The 17,822-nt window shown below is 38.1% G+C and overlaps 1 protein-coding gene across 1 annotated transcript in view; it reads left to right on the top strand.

Moving 5' to 3' along the window:
- Positions 1–17,822, top strand: part of slc12a2 (solute carrier family 12 member 2) — a 160,929-nt gene that overhangs the window by 77,540 nt on the left and 65,567 nt on the right. Inside the window, exons 5-10 of the mRNA XM_059969945.1 lie at positions 2,594–2,733; positions 2,914–3,024; positions 6,234–6,342; positions 9,055–9,182; positions 11,313–11,397; positions 17,261–17,415. Coding sequence (XP_059825928.1) covers positions 2,594–2,733; positions 2,914–3,024; positions 6,234–6,342; positions 9,055–9,182; positions 11,313–11,397; positions 17,261–17,415 — 728 coding nt within the window. The remainder of the gene's footprint in view (positions 1–2,593; positions 2,734–2,913; positions 3,025–6,233; positions 6,343–9,054; positions 9,183–11,312; positions 11,398–17,260; positions 17,416–17,822) is intronic.

Genomic DNA, 17,822 nt, shown 5'->3' with positions numbered 1-17,822 from the left:
CCTTGCATCAGTGATTAGAGAAATTATTGGAAAAGATTTTTTGGGCAGGCTCTGCTTGCAACTAGAAAAGCTTGGGTTTGCTGGCGTGGCGTTGTGCATGGCAGTGGATGTTTTCTAAGTAGACTTTTAAAGTTATTGATAGGGTTCATCGTGATAGGCTGCTCCAGAAGATTAAGACATAAAAGTTCCTTGGAGGCTTAATAAATTGGATCCAAAATTGCCTGCCTCTTAGACAGAGGGTAGTGGAAGAGGGGTGGTAGTCTGACTGGAGGCCAGTGCTTGCTTGTATAGATCTGGGACCTCTAATATGTATAAACAATTTGGACAAAAATGTAGCTGGACTGATTTAATTGGTTTGCAGATGACACAGATGTTAGCAGAACTGTGGAAACTGAGGGTAGTTGGCAAAGGATTCCGGAGGATATATTTTTGGCAATATCTATACCTGGACACAGAACTGGCAGGTGGAGTTAATCCAGACTAATGTGAACAGGTGCTCTTTGGGAGGTCAAATGTAAGAGAAGTATGCAGTGAACGGCAGGATCCCTGGAAGCATCAACATACAGAACAATAATAGAGTAGCAGTTCAAGTTGATAAGCACTAAAGAAAGCATCAGCATGCTTGCCTTCATTGGCTGGGGTGCTGAGTGTAAAATTCAGAAAGTGATGTTGCGCTGGAATAAAACCTTTTGGTTAGGCTACATTTGACGTATTACATACTGTTCTGTTCATCAAACTATAAAGTATCTTGAGGCCTTGGAAAGGGTGCAGAAGAGTTTCACCAGAATATTCATTGGATCGTATACGTTACAAAGAGTTTGGACAAACTTGGATTGTTTCTCATGTTGTTGGAAGCTGGCAGCCTAAAGTAGGGCCAAAGCCCAAGGAAATTTAAAAGGCAATTTTTTTCCCTGAATGGCACGTGTCTGAAACACTGCCAAGGAAAGTGATGGCAGCAGATACAAAAGCAATGCTTAAAAGGTTATTTGGATATTTGTATGAATGAGCAGTAATTGAAGGGATGTGGATCATGTAGAAGGGGATGTGCCTTTAAAATTAGCTAGCTTAGATGTTGAGAGGTGAAGGGTATATTTCTGTGTAATCCTCTTCTGTGTTCTCTGAACTGAGTGATAGAATTTGTATTTACTCCTTATCTCAGTTAAGATTGTGGTATACATTTGGGAAACAACTCGGAGCCAAGTAACATAGAATATGAATAGCAAGTCTCTTCTTCTGCCAGCTCAACTTGTATGCAAAGTCATTCAACAGCACTCTTAAGTAGTTGATTCAGATGATTGAACTTGTAGAACAGAACATTAGGGATGTTCTTGTGAGTGTCTACTGACACGTAAATATTCCATTTAAAAAGGACGTCTTGCTCATTTGGAACAGGTACCAAAATTGCAATGATGGTAGGTTTGGGGTCTAATTCCAGATAGGAAGAATTTGCATATGTAAAATGAAAGATGACCATTTTGCACCACAGATCAAATGATTTTATTTTACTTGATGCTCTAATCATTGGACCATTTCAGAAAATATTTTTTTGTAAGGAGTAGCATTATGACACAGGCATGTGTGGATGTTGCTGCTTCAACAAGGAATTTGGATTACAGCACATTCCTTAAATTGGGTACCAAGCTTTTCTGTAAGGAGTGAGTTCTACAGATAATGTTTGCATTATTAATGCAACTCTTTCACCAGGGCTCGTACACCAATTTGACTCGCTAGCTGATTCTGCTAACAGCCACGTGACTCAGCGGTAAGAAGGCCACCTTACATAAGCAATAAACATCTAGGGTCTGTATGATTTGGGGTTCAACCAAGCAGGAACATCAGGATGTACCAGTTAAAGGAACCTCGATTTGTGTGAATGCCATGTAAACTCAGTATTTGGGCTACCATGTACAGGTATTGGTAGTCCAGAATTGACAGATCATACACCAGCATAAAATTATGAAGGAAGTATATTTACCAGTTTTTAATTTTGTCAGTTAACAGAGAAAGAAGAAAGATAAGAATGCCCACTACAGTTAAATCAGTCTAAATGGACATATAAATGTTGGAACTCATTGCTGTAGAAGCTGGGAGTTTTGCTTTACTCACGGCGCTGAGTTCTCCTTGCCAACCACAGGTAGAACTTACCTTCTTGGAATCTTCTGCCTTGCAAAGCACTCTTTGCAATAGGGTCTCCCTTTCTTGCTCGGTGCCCTTCGCATCTCCTGCCAAAAAAACCTCAAACCCGACTACTGTCCTTCAGAAAACTCTTCCTGCCCAGCTCATGAGAATGTTCCATGCCATCTCACTCCTGGTTGGCTGACACAACAATAGCCGAAACCAAAGCACTTTTGCCAGCAGGCCACACAACTGCTAAAACAAAATTACCTCACAGAAATCTTCACCAGGGCATTACATTAATTTGTGTCATACACGTTTAACTGCATTAGTTTTGTGTCCTTATTGTCAAATCACTTAAAACATGCAGAACATCATAAAAACTAAAGGACTTCAAGTGGATGGACTGTCTTTGGGCATGTAGTTTGACAGTGACAGTGAATGCTTGGGAAAAAAAAACCTGCTTTTCTGTTTGTAGGTGGTGCCTATTATTTAATATCCAGAAGCTTGGGACCTGAATTTGGTGGAGCAATTGGACTTATTTTTGCTTTTGCCAATGCAGTAGCTGTAGCCATGTATGTGGTTGGCTTCGCTGAGACTGTAAGAGACTTGCTTGTGGTAAGTTTTATATCTAGTTAAATATAATCAACAAACCTATTCTTTATGTTTAGATGTGTTAACTTTCTGCAGAGCATCAACGAATTTGATTTCACTATTAACTCTTTTTTTGAAATGGGGATTGTTGTGTTTTAACGGTTTTATTTCACAAACTCTTGACTTTATTTTTCTAATTCTCAGGAACACAATGCAATCATGATTGATGAAATTAATGACATCCGGATTGTAGGAACCATCACCATTGTGGTCCTCTTTGGCATATCTGTGGCGGGGATGGAATGGGAAGCGAAGGTAGGACTCCAGTTTCTGAACTTAATAGAAGTACTTTGATTACAGTTATCATTCCATCTCTCATTTGTAGTAACAGCACTATGTTTATGCATTGTTTTAAATTTGTAATTTGTTGAGGAAAAGCCATGTGGAAGAAGTTTGTTACATTATAGGTCTTAATCTTTCATCCTGAGTGAAGGACTAGGAAAGTGTGGGACTGAGAAAAATGATTATTAAATGGATAGATGATAATGTTTAAGGATGTGGTTAAACCATTCTTGAAGAAACTTAATATCCCGTTGACTCTTGACACTCTTTGCTCTTTTGTACTGAACTCTGAATTAAGAGCTCGTAGAGGCCCTGTCTAAATTGTGAGGAGTGAACCACCTCACAAATTGCTTGTCTGCCAGCCACTGCACTTTCCATCTGTGGAAGAATCTGCAGTCTACACATTGCTGCTATCAGTCACCTCACAATACACAGAACTGGAGTAAGGCTTCTACCTCATAGAACTGCCTACAAAGAAAGCAGTTTAAACACTTGGCAGCATATTGCATAGAATAGAGCTGGAGAATGAACCCTATTTTGTTTTTTAATTTTCTTTACTACCATAATGTAAACTTATAGTCAGACCTTAAATTTATTTTCATATTGCCTAGTATGTAACTTGCACTTCTAGGTAATTCCAAGTAGTAAATTTCATGTGCATGATAACATTTTCTACAAACATTATTGCACAAGTTTTCTTGAACATTTGGGGAACTACAGATCAAGATAATTGAATTCAAGATGTGCTGCTGATCTCTTGTAGAGAAAAGTTTGTCAATGTGTCTCCAATACAATGTTGACTTCTGTGCTCAATTATTTCACCTGTCCTGGATCATTAAGATTATACATGTACTTAATCTATCACTGGTCTTTTTCTAGATCTAACTCATTTTAAGTCATGAATGTTCAATCCTTTCAATGACAATCAAGCCACTAATTTTTAAACTTTTTTTTCCTTAACTGTTGGGTCTCGTGTTGCTTGTCTTTATGGTTATATGGTAGAGCAATCTTGATCTAATTATACCCTTATGCCTTCCATCTATTTCTTGTAATTATGTATTAAACTTCAAGTCATTATCAGAATACATACTTGTCACCAAATGCAACCCTGAGATTCTTTTTCTGTGTGTATACTTAGCAGATCTATAAATCGTAACTACAAAGTCAGTAAAGTTGGTCATCCAGATGCACCCTCCAGATACTTGTGGGTCCTCACCATCAGTAGGAACAGGGAGCAGTGCAGGCTCAATCTTCCTAAAGTCCATCACCATCTCTGCAACGCTTACAAAGTTTTCCTTCACCGAGTTTATGGAAAATCAGATTACTTTTTGATCCTGCTCCTACTGATGTACAAACAGAAGATGAAACAAGAGGCGGCCATAGTTAAAACCGTCCACTGTTGGTCTGATCAGTCGGCCTCCACGCTGCAGGACTGCTTCAATGACATCAACTGGAATGTCTTCCATGATCAGGATGTCTCCAAGTTCACGGATGGATTTACATGCTTCATCCGGAAGTGCATTGATGATGTTGTCCCCAGAAGTCGGTCAGGGTCTTCTGAAACCAGAAACCCTGGATCAGTAGTTTTGAGCGAGCAGCATGGCAGCGAGCTTACATCGCTGGAGATTAACTAGAGCTCAAGAAAAGTAGCTATGATCTGCGCAGAACTATCAAGGCTGTGAAGCAGCAACATAGGGAGAAGATTGAATTAAGATTCACAAGAAATAGCACACGTGACTTGTGGCGAGGGCTGCATACCATTGCAGACTTCAAAGCCAAGCATTGTGGTGCCACCAACATCGTGGCCTCTCTCCCAGATGAGCGAAATCACTTTTATGCTCGGTTCAATGTCGCTAACTCTGAGCCTCCAAGGAAAGCCACAGCTACAACGATTTTGCAGGTATTTCCAACGAGTGGACATTCGCAGGGCTGCGGGACTGGATGGCATCCCAGGGCAAGTACTTGGGATGTGCGCCGCACAACTGTCGTGTGTTTTACAGACATTTTCAATCTCTCCCTCTGCTAGTGTAGAGTGCCCTCCTGCTTCAAATTACCCACCATTGCCTCTGTACCAAAAAAGACTAAGGTAGCATACCTGAATGACTGGTGTCCTGTTGCACTCATCTCAATAATAAGCTGGTCAAGGATTACATCTGCAGCCTGCTACCACCCAAACTGGACCCTCTACAATTTACCTACCGTCACAACCGATCAACAGATGATGCAATAACTATTGCTTTACACACCATCCTTACACAACTGGAGAGGGATGTTTACGTGAGATTGCTGTTTTCTATATGGTTGCAACATTGTCTGGTATGGAGCGGCATAGGATTGCTACAGAGGGTTGCAATCTCAGCCAATTCCATCAAAGGCACTAACTTCCCCAGCATTAAGGACATGTTTAAAAACTGATACCTCAAAAATGGCAGCGTCCATCATCTAGAATCTCCATCACCCAGGACACGCTACTTTCAGAGGGGAGGTACAGGAGCCTGAAGGCACACACTCAGTGTTTTAAGAACGGCTTCTTCCCCTACACCATTAGATATCTGAACAGATAATGAACCAACCCATAGACACCGTTTCACTATTTTTACACTACTTATTGTAATTCATAGATTCTGATTTTGAACCTGTTTTGGTTTTCCATCAGTCCTTTTCTCCTCCATCACTTGCAATTGCCATTGCCAGTGACCATTTGGCAGGATACGTCTTCAGTCTGAGAGTGCAACTGTGTTTCTGAGCACTTGGCAACTTTGCCCCCCACTCTGTAAATATTTCTGTACTCTGCCTTACCCCAAAATTAAAATTGAAGTGCAAAACCTAATATTGGCCTTCTGGACTTGACATTCAGTGCAGGGAGTGTTTTCTTGATAATTGTACTGTACTATTTCTTACTGCATTTTCATCCTGTTTAATTCATGCATTGATGCCGTTTTCCTCATTTAATTCCTTCTATCTTGTCCATTTACTCTGTTTCTTGTAGACCTATTTAATACCAGCTATCTTTATTTTTCTCAGCTCTGAAAGATTATTGACTTGAAACATAAAACTTGCTCTCTCCATAAATGCTGATTGGTCTGAGGTTTCCAAATATATTCTCTTTTCATGATTTGTTTGAGATATTTTAAAATTTATCCAGAAAGGCATTACTTAAATATTCCCTTATTTCTTTGCAGGCTCAGATTGTACTATTGGGAATTCTGCTCGTAGCCATTACTAACTTCACTGTGGGAACTTTCATCCCAGCTAATGACAAAAGGGCAAAAGGATTTTTTAATTATCGTGGTAGGTAAATGAAAAGGACTGCTTGTTTTATTGCTGGTGGTTCTAGAGTTACAGTCTTTCTTTGGTGTATATTTTATCAAGTTATGTTATTCCAATTACATTAAAAAAACAACTAACTTGAATTCAATGAATTGCAAACCTGTGGGCTAATATGTATACTCTTTAGCAACTTCCTTTGTGATTTTTCCACATGTCTATCCATATTTGATTGTTTTGATGATAGCTAGCAACAATAAAGTAGGCAGCTCTCCTGTGATTCGCAAATATTTTCTTGCAGCAGGCAAGTTCATTAACAATTAAGAGCAAAGATCCTTTGTTTATTTCCTTTCTCGCACAGACCGTGAGATGGCACTGTCAATACAGTCACTTCATTTGAGATTCATTCTCTTGACTCAAGATCTAAAGAGGTTCCAAAGTTTTTCTCTGGACAAATCTAATATGTCATGAGAACTTTCTTTGTTTGCAGCTTTCAAATATATTAGTATTTATTTCCTGTTCTTTTTTAGCTTTATTATTTTGTCTTTTGCTTTGAGTTTGGGTAATTTCATTTCTTGGAATTGAATCTATTTGTAGTTCCTGTTTTTGGGTTGTCTTTATGTTTATGCTCCTGAACGTCATGGTCACTCTAAAAGCCAGTTCTGATTTCTGGGCTTTATCACCTCTGCCTTTTTCATTTGGAATTTTCTTCTCTTGGCTTTGTTTCTCCTTTTCCATCAAAACCATATCCACAACATTACATTATTTCTGCTGTTCTATTGCATCTTATAGTGCTTCATTTGTCAGTGAAGTTGCACTTTATTTGTTCCTTATTGAAGCTTAAATTGTGACACAGAGATCTGGCAGTCTTAATAGTAACTGACTGTACTTTCTGTATAGAGTAATACAGCATGGAAGCAGGCCCTTTGGTTCAGCTGGTTGATGCTGATCACAGCATCTACTCTGCCTGTATTCAGCCCATAATCCACCAAGCACTTCCCTTCCGCGTACCTGTCCAAATGCCAATTGTACCTTGGTTCAATCACTTACTCTGGCAACTCACTCCAGGTACTCACTGCCCTCTGCAAATTTACATTTTGTGTCTCTTTTGAATCCCTCTCCTTTCATCTTGTTCCTATGCACTTTAGTTTTTGGATTCCACATCCCTGGGAAAAGACTATAACCATCCAATTTATCCATACCCCTTATGATTTTATAAACTTGGAGGTCACCCCTCATTCTCCTATGCTTTAAGGAATAAAGATCCAGCATGGACAACCTCTCCCTTTAACTTGTACACGCTAGTTGAAGCAGATGATAATGCAGTGCCTTTTTGGCTTTGAAAAGAAATTCCACATACACAAGGTAACTGTTAATGTATAAAAGCTTATTGTTAAATTGTTCTTTTGTCCAATTGTTTACAATTGTCTGAATTTTTTCTATTTGTTGTCCGGTATTTTTTCCCCTCATCTCTGTGGTACACTTGATTTTTACTGGGAAATGTGGAGTTTTCCTGGGCTGAATATAACTGTAATACACACTCCTATTGACACTTGTGCCTTCATCTAGCTTGATAAAAGGATGAAAAGATTTGCATCTGTAGTGTCCTTCAGAACTCTGGGACAAGCAAACATAATCATGTCCTCAGTATAGCATGTAGAAATCTGTTGGCATAGTGTACAAAGGAATGTCTAATAACTGCAGAATGTGTGATTTTAGTGATAAAGGATGCTATATTGCTGCAGGATCTTTCAAAATATGCTTTGGACAGCAGATAGACCCTGGTTTAGTAATCTCATCTGAAGATGTTATTTCTGTCAGTATTGCATGCACTACATATCAACACATTTATTTTGGTAGATGAATATGAAAGAGATTTTAAACATTTTTGAAAATTATGTACGTGTGCTGAAGGACTTTAGTCTTCCTGATGATGGTTTGAAATACTTAGTCTCTTTAAGTTGATATAAATGGCCAAACTTTTTACCTAATGCAGCCCATAAATCGAGTGATCAGTAATGAAAATTGTTCTCAATTTTCAATTCCCGCATAACAGCTATTTGGTGGGGGGGGGGGCGGGGGGGAAGAAATCTTTCAGTTAAGGACCTTTGACCTACCTCTTCCAGTCTTTTAGCTTCAAACCTCATTACAATCCAAGTCTCAATTTGAACTTCTGTTTATCTTTTCTGTCTTTTTCAAGAAATTACTTTCAGTCACTTGCTCTCAGTAACTGCAATCTGATTTTATTTTTCTCCACATGGTGTAGTTGTTTCAAATCGACTGTTCAGAAAATAAACAAAACTGAATGAACTATTACAGCAATTGACCCTTATGTTTTCAGTTTGATGTGAAGTGAGCCACAAACTAAACAAGCTCAGTGCTTACAGTATCTAGTTATTTCACTTTTTTAAAAAAACAAATGCACGAGAGAACAAATTCCAGACTCAATTTTCTAAGGAAAATTAATTAGCTCTTGGAACCTGGTAGGATTACAGTTAATGGTATTTTTTTTAACCTATTCTTGTAGACATTTTCTTCTTGTCCAATGGTTTGCGCATCATTCACACGTCTAGTGGTACACCTAATTTTGTAAGATTTTAGTTTATAGAAGCAAGAATATTTTGGAGTTTTTTTTAAATTGAAAAATCAAATCAGTAGATCCACTGCAGAAAATTGGCCTTTTTGAAAAGTAATTGTTGCATTCATTGCACTAAGTTACTAATGTTGGTATTTCAGGTGAAATATTTTCAGAAAACTTTGGACCAGATTTTCGTGATGGAGAAGGTTTCTTTTCAGTCTTTGCTATTTTCTTCCCTGCTGCCACTGGTATTCTTGCTGGAGCAAACATCTCTGGTGATCTTGCAGTAAGTGTTTATTTAATAATGTATAAATTATTCATCAGTTCAACTGCCTTTCTGATTTCTGAAGCAATTCAGATTTCACTTTACTCTGCTGTCAGAATTTAGTATTATGTGAAAAGTAATTGGATATTAGGGAATGTTATTTTACTGCTGAAGTATTATTTTTTCAAGACATTCCGTCATTGTTCAGGAGTTTTTACATTGCATTATTTTGCATGAAATTGTAGTGGATCTGCAGCTGTTCTTTAAATAGTGCCCTGCCTAATCTTTGCTCATTCTCTTCATATTAGGTTTGTACCTCTGTCATAATACTGAACTCCATGTGAGATTTCATTTACAGTGTCTAACATGACTGATTGCAATGAACAGTACTGCTTCATTCTGACAAAGCTGTTCTGTCTCATTTCCCTTGATCCTACTGCTGCATCTGATTTGTCATATTGCCTGACTAACTCGAGTGGCAGAGATTGTTAATGAATTATTGTGAAGATTAATGTCATTGTCTTTGGTTGAGGTTGTACGGCATACTTAGCTAACATACAACCGTGAGTCCTGATGAAGGGTCTCAACCCGAAACATCGACTGTTTATTCCTCTCCATAGATGCTGTGTGACTTACTGAGTTCCTCCAGTATTTTATGTGTGTTGGTTTGGATTTCCAGCATCTGCAGAATCTATTGCTTACATTTTACTATATTTTGTTCTACTTTGCTTCCAGTTCAGGTGCTAGCACTAAGTTCTCCAAATTCTAAATAATTCCTGTTCCATCTATTGCTATCTCAAATCATTCACAAAGCTTTCATTTATGCTTTCATTACTCAATTTTAACTAGTCCAATCTCTGTCACCACGTTAAAATTCAGTGCATCCAGTTTGGTACTGCCTTGTATCCTAATTTTTATAATGTCATTTGCCAGCACTGTATTTTGGTCCAGGGTTCTTTCCATTCTTAACTCCAGTACTAATAAATGTGTAATAGCCTGCTCTCATTTTCAAGGGAGGCAAAAAAAAAAGATGACCAAGACGTAGGTGGCATTGGAACTTGTGGAAAAACTGTAGGCCTGTTAGCTTGGGAAGATGCTGGATTGCATAATGGAGGTTGTCAGTTAGGCATAATCAATAGCAGGTCATTTAGAAAAACGATACTATCAAACCAAGTCAGTATAGTTTTGGCAAGAGAATATTACGTTTGACTAACTTGCTAGGGGAAGTGTGTTAATGTGGCTATCACACAAAAGATAGGATGTCAAAATAGGTGGGTCTTTTTCAATTGAGTCCCTCAAATTTTTGTACTTGGGCATTAATTATTTACTATATGTGTTATTGACTTGTAGAAAGGAGTGTGCTGGAGGCTAGGTTACGAGGCATTTAAAAGTAGATGATATTTTGAACCATTGAAGAATTGAGGGTTAAGCTCTCTTTAAAATACACCTTTTAAATGCAATGAGTGCATCTGCTTGTATGGCCCTTTCAGTCAGAGTTTCTTAAGTTGGTGAGATTTCCCCTCACCTTCCAATTATTTTAACTATTGTCCTCTGAGTTTTGATCTTCTTGAGAAATAGATCTTTTCTTTTTACTCTGCATGAACTTTTTATCAATTTCTCCTGTACTAACTCATTCCTAAAGAAAATAACCCTACTTCTGATTTGATATTCGATTTCAGTTGCACTTGAACTTGCTGATCTTGAGCAAGTACTTGGGTACATCTAATTCTTTTAAAGTGTCTCCTTTTTTTCTAAAGTGTTTTGAAATTACAAATTTAGTACTCTAAGCTTATTAAAATATATAAATCCTGTATACGCTGTTGTTAGTTTCGACAAAGTTCATGTTAATCTTGATCTCGTAGCTTTATCACCCTTCAAGGAAAATTGACACTTTCTTTGTAATATTCTCAAATCCAAAGTCAGGATTAATAAGACTTCGGAGAAAATGCACATTTACCAGTTTCCATTTTCTAAACTACTTGGTGGTTTGAACAATGCAGATGCAGGGTCAATTTGAGTTGTGGCTTTAAAATGGCCTTGGTTTCTATATTGCTATCCTTTTGAACAAGCAATACTATAAATTTAAAGATTAAGATAGGTAAGGTACAAGGTATAGAAGTTATTCATGCTGTTTTTTCCATTTTTAAATAGGATCCACAGTCAGCCATACCTAAAGGTACACTCTTGGCTATTTTAATTACCACAGTGGTCTATGCAGGAACGGCTGTTGCTGCAGGTAAAGTCTTATTTTGTGTAATGCTTATACCCAATTGAAGAATATTTCATTAAATTTGCAATGTTTCATATTGTTTGTCTTTAAAAATTTATTAAAAACGATTTTAGAGGGGGTGGAGTTTCAAGATGGCGACGTAAGCATCTGCCTTTTAGGCGCTCTTCATTTTTTCAACTATAATCACCCTTTAATCAAATCTTTTCGAACCTAATCATATGAGTTGATACTTTTGATTAACTTTTTTTTTCCTAAAACAATATTTGACTTAATCTTGTCAAACTTAAAATGGCTACAAACAATTTTATTATAATGCCATGATCTTGAGTAAAGAAAGGTTGGAGCGTTGCAGCAAAATTCTAGTTAAAATCTGTTTAAAGCCTTAACTTTTTCCTATAGATGTTTCTGCAAGATTGCTGCCTCTTTTTATTAACATGAAATTGTCTGGTTTCATATTAGTGATACAATGGATAGGTTGATTAGTGTCTGATTGGTGTAACTTCATTTGTTTTCTCTGATAATGATTCTCGATACCAATGTGCACCTGGTTACTGATTTTTAAAAAATCTTTAAACTTGATATTAGCAGCTTTGTAGTGAATAATATCATAAATGCATGCTCTTAATAATGTAAAAACTAGGAAGTGACTTATTCAATGTAGTATTTTTAAATAAATTGGCTGAAGTGAAAAATAGACAAATGTGACCTATTCCCAAGACCTCTTGTATACACCCTCGTGAGGGAATAAACATGCGTCATTGAGAAAAATCTCAAAATATTCTGGTGGGATTGATGTTAATTAACTCCTGCTGGAACTCTCCACGTTTCTTAATAGTAGTGCTTTGTTTATGATTAGTTTATTGAAACAGTGAAGCCTTGCTTAATAAACAAGATGCTGTAACCACCAAAGCTTAAATGAAGTTAAGCATATATCAGCAGCATTTGCATGTGAAATTTCTGTATAGGAAATAACACCTTACAAAATAACAAATTTTAAAAAAAGAGAATGGTACATTTCTGGGACATTCCAGTCCTGTATCATGTTATTTAGTTGGTGACCTCACTGGAAAGATTGTCAGACTATGATCTGTAGTATCTTTGAACCCTGTTTATTTATTCATTATTATTTATGGAACTAAGAGGGTTGAAATGTTATTGTAAAAGTAGGCCTGTTTTGGAAATGCAGTAAAATTAATGTATTATGTAAGCTGTTTCATCTTTGAAGACTCAGTGGTGCTTTAGGTTTAGTTAACTAGCAATTCTTCAAAATAAGTCAAGCTCATGTATCTAATTCAGCAAATAAAATGGGATTTAATTGTTAAACTTTCAGCAACTTTTATTTGGAGTTATTAGTAATATTTTGGTCAAAAATCTATTTGCTAATCAGGTTAGTGTGTTTGAAAGCCACGTTGTATACTAAATCACAATCTAAAGAAACATCTGATCATTGAACTTTAAGTGACATAAGACATTAGTTAAGACTATTTAATGAAAAGTTAATGGGCCTTGGTATTCAATTGATTAAGCATGAATGGTGTTCAGACAATTTTGAAATTATTCTTTGAAGTCTCATGCGCTTTTATTTACAAATGGAATGTCAATCATTTTGAGTTCTTTCTGTGAATTTAATGAAGCAATTTGTTTGGGTTCTTTGGCTATGAGTTTTCTTTCAGTACTGCAAAAACTAACATTTCTGCTGAAGAAATGTTTAATTGTACCTTTTATTTTACTTTATACTATAATCTTCTAGCTATAGCAGCATGTCTCTGAAGAAGTGAAGCAGAGAAAGGTGCCAGCAGTTGGGTAGCTCATCATGCTGTACAAACCAATGCATATTTTGTAACACCAAATCTGAGGACACTAAAACTGATCAGCAGGTTGGATAATGTCCAGGTGGAGAGAGATTGAGTCAATATTTTGGGGTCAGTTTTCCTTCATTAGAACTGGGGAAGCAGGGAAACAATTATTTTGGGATGCGGAAAAGGGTAGCGGTGTAGAGAATAGAGAGAATGCAAATGGGTGATGACCAAAGGTACCAAGCTAAAATTATTTATTAATAGAAAAGACAAGAAACAAATGAATATGTTGAAAATAAAATGCAGTAAACCCTGCATTAAAGTGGCTTCTCCTTAAAGATCATGTGATTTTCCATAATGTGAATCATTAACAATTGACCCTTTTTCTTTGTATCTTATGTTTAAATGTTTTTCCTTGCAAATTTTCATTCCCCATTTCAATTTGATTTATATTGGTGTAGCCCCCTGGTAAGCCTCAGGCTCACTCAGCTCGCTTCCGTCTAGGGGGAGTTGCCTTCGGCCCTGCCAAACTGGGTAATCAGCTGGTGTGGATGCTGTGTGATGTCCCCACCACGCCAAATAACAGACAGTACAACATATACGATTAAATGATTACACTTCATAGATCTTACTGGAACTGTGTACTTAATAGAGATTGAATATAAAAGGAAAAAGTAAAAGGCGCCAAGCTTATCAAAGTCCAACCACTTCGTGCACAACAGTTGGAACACAATTAACGGAGTTTTCTTGCCACCTTTCTATCCCCTCCAACCTCCTTGACCTGGTGCCTGGGACCAGACGCTCCACACAAATCTGTCCTCGTCTCCTCTCCTCGCTGAAGACCCTGGGCCTCGGACTCCCGCCCGAGGTCCGTTCCATCGCCCAGTTTACAGCATCGCGTCTCCTCTCTCTATCCCCATCGTGCCTTCTCCCCAAAGCTCCTGAAAACAATAGCTTACAGACACACAAGAAAGAATAATATCTATCCCAAATGGTTAGCAAATGAATACAATTCTCGTTACCAGTAATTATAACACAGACAAGCTGTGAGAGAGAAGCACTTTCTCAGCAGTTAACATAACAAAGAAGCATTTTATTTAACATAACAAAGAAGCCATTTTATTAGCCTTAGCAGTAACATAAAAGAAGAAACCCCTTACATTGGTAAAGGTGAATTTCTGTTACCTGTGTTGCTATAAAGTTTGGGGTACACTATTTAGAGTTATCTGTTGGGGGCTGGCAGAAGAAGGTTGAATACCTGACATTATTAACATTGGTATCAGATCTCCAGAGTTGCTGTATTCCCAAATGGAAAATGAGGTGCTGTTCCCCAATCATATTTTGGGCCAAGTTCTAACAATGTCGGAGGCAGAGATGAAAGAGTTATTGATAGGTAACTGGAAGCTTTTTCTGCAAAGTATTCTATAAAGTGGTCATCTACTCCACATTTGGTTCCTCCATGAGTGCTGAATACGTACTCTAAATCAGAAAAGGTGCAAGTGAATTGCTGCTTCACTTGGGGGAAACTTGGGATTTCTAGATTGTAGGAGAGAATTAGTAAAAGTTTGCTATTGCAAAGAAAGTGCCCTGAAAAAGAGATTGGCTGAAATTAAGTGGGGAGTTAGAAACAAATGGCCCTTTTAGAATGGTATCTATTCTGATGATATGACTTTCCATATCAGTGCTTTTTTTGAAATTATTTCTGTTTTGCTTAACCTTGGCTTCTACCCAACCCAGGTATAGTGATGTGTGTATCCATTGTATTGTCCTCTTGCCTGCATTTCTCTTCCCCATTCCTTCCAGCTAACTTGAACAACTGTAGGGCTCTTTATCCTGGCTTTCCAGTTCACTAGACTCCACATTAAATATCCATATTTGCACTTTCACTTCGATTCAACTGCCAAATACTTCTCGCTCTCTCTTCTCTTCCCCTTTTAGATTCCAGGATTCCCTTTGTCTCCTCTAACCAGATTCCGCTGTGTGACTTTTTCTTTTACAGTTGCAGGAGAGACAACGACTGCCCATTTACAGATCCCAATAACCAGGAACCTGAGCTGCTCTTCCAAATAGAACATAGAATAGTACAGCGCATTACAGGCCCTTCGGCCCACAATGTTGTGCCGACCCTCAAACCCTGCCTCCCATATAACCCCCCCACCTTAAATTCCTCCATATACTTGTCTAGTAGTCTCTTAAACTTCACTAGTGTGTCTGCCTCCACCACTGACTCAAGCAGTGCATTCCATGCACCAACCACTCTCTGAGTGAAAAACCTTCTTCTAATATCCCCCTTGAACTTCCCTCCCCTTACCTTAAAGCCATGTCCTCTTGTACTGAGCAGTGGTGCCCTGGGGAAGAGGCGCTGACTGCCCACTCTGTCTATTCCTCTTAATATCTTGTACACCTCTATCATGTCTCCTCTCATCCTCCTTCTCTCCAAAGATTAAAGCCCTAGCTCCCTTAATCTCTGATCATAATCCATACTCTCTAAACCAGGCAGCATCCTGGTAAATCTCCTCTGTACCCTTTCCAGTGCTTCCACATCCTTCCTATAGTGAGGTGACCAGAACTGGACACAGTACTCCAAGTGTGGCCTAACTAGAGTTTTATAGAGCTGCATCATTACATCACGTCTCTTAAACTCTATCCCTCGACTTATGAAAGCTAACACTGCATAAGCTTTTTTAACTGCCCTATCTACCTGTGAGGCAACTTTCAGGGATCTGTGGACATGTACCCCCAGATCCCTCTGCTCCTCCACACTACCAAGTGTCCTGCCATTTACTTTGTACTCTGCCTTGGAGTTTGTCCTTCCAAAGTGTACCACCTCACACTTCTCTGGGTTGAACTTCACCTGGCACTGCTCAGCCCACTTCTGCATCCTATCAATGTCTCTCTGCAATCTTTGACAATCCTCTACACTATCCACAACACCACCAATCTTTGTGTCGTCTGCAAACTTACCAACCCACCCTTCTACCCCCACATCCAGGTGGTTAATAAAAATCACGAAAAGTAGAGGTCCCAGAACAGATCCTTGTGGGACACCACTAGTCACAAACTTCCAATCTGAATATACTCCCTCCACCACAATCCTCTGCCTTCTGCAGGCAAGCCAATTCTGAATCCACCTGGCCAAACTTCCCCGGATCCCATGCCTTCTGACATTCTGAATAAGCCTACCATGTGGAACCTTGTCAAATGCCTTACTAAAATCCATGTAGATCACATCCACTGCACTACCCTCATCTATATACATGGTCACCTCCTCAAAGAACTCTATCAGGCTTGTTAGGCATGATCTGCCCTTCACAAAGCCAGGCTGACTGTCCGTGATCAGACCACGATTCTCTAAATGCCCATAGATCCTATCTCTAAGAATCTTTTCCAACAGTTTTCCCACTACAGACGTAAGGCTCACTGGTCTATTATTACCCGGACTCTCCCTACTACCTTTTTTGAACAAGGGGACAACATTCGCCTCCCTCCAATCCTCCAGTATGAGGCATCGATTTTCTGCTGGATAGGAAAATTTCAATGTAAATCAGTGTTCTGCAGGGCAGTTTTTTTTTCATCATTTTATTTGCAAGAATGCTCATAAAGCTTCCTTTGGCTTTTAATTCTACATTCTATTCCCACTCTGTCTTATTATTACTATGTAGCCCATTGTAAATTCAAAGAACACCAGTTGGTCTTGTCTAGGAATGTTGCAACAATTAGGGCTCCACTAATTCTAACAAATTCAACTATCTATATATTTCTTTCTCCATATGGATGTTGCTGGAAGCTTCTATTTCAATTAATAGAACTTTTTGGTTCATTTACTTCATCTCCAGTTGTTGTCAAGATAACTGTTGCTTTGAAAGATCTGTTGTCTTAGATTTTCCCACTGTTCTCTCCTTCCCTGTTCTGCTTGTTTTCTTTCCTTTTTGTTTCTGATAAATGGAACATGACCTGAAATGTTGAGGCTTCCTCTCTGTGGCTGCTACTGTACCTGATTTGTTGTTGGCGTTTTGTTTATTTTCTGCATTTGCCTCAGTTACACCACATACTACTTTTTAATATCTTCTCAGGTTCTTGTATCGTGCGTGATGCTACTGGAAACATGACCGATATGATCCCCCCTGGAACAGTGACTAACTGTATGACTGCAGCTTGTAAATTAGGTTTCAATTTCTCCTCCTGTGCCACAAATAAATGCTCTTATGGTTTAATGAATAACTTCCAGGTAAGAAGAAAATCATCACTTAAATTTGTACTACCAATTTGTTACATAATTGCATATGACTAATATGCTTGTAGGCTCTTCGGATATTTTCATTAAGTATTGATGGATTATAATTAAGCTGCATCAGATGGATTTTGGTGAAAATATTTTATTGCTTTACTGTTAATTTTGGGTTTAATATTGTTCCGGTGCTGCTGACCATTAAAGCATGTACTATACAGGGAATATAGTTACCCACAGATGAATAAATCTGGAAGGATGTTGCAGCACCTGTTGGCTAAGTACAGGACATGCATCATCTCAATTTTTGATTTTTTAAAAAAGAACAATAAAATTATTTTCCTATGTAGAAATGTGTAAAGATTTAAATTTGATCAGTTGCAAACCAAGAGAGTAAATTAAAACAA

The sequence above is a fragment of the Hypanus sabinus genome, chromosome 5 (genome assembly GCF_030144855.1).
Source record: "Hypanus sabinus isolate sHypSab1 chromosome 5, sHypSab1.hap1, whole genome shotgun sequence".
Taxonomy (NCBI): Eukaryota; Metazoa; Chordata; class Chondrichthyes; order Myliobatiformes; family Dasyatidae; genus Hypanus; species Hypanus sabinus.
Note: the sequence above shows the minus strand (reverse complement) of the source record. Positions and strands in the feature narration are given on the sequence as shown.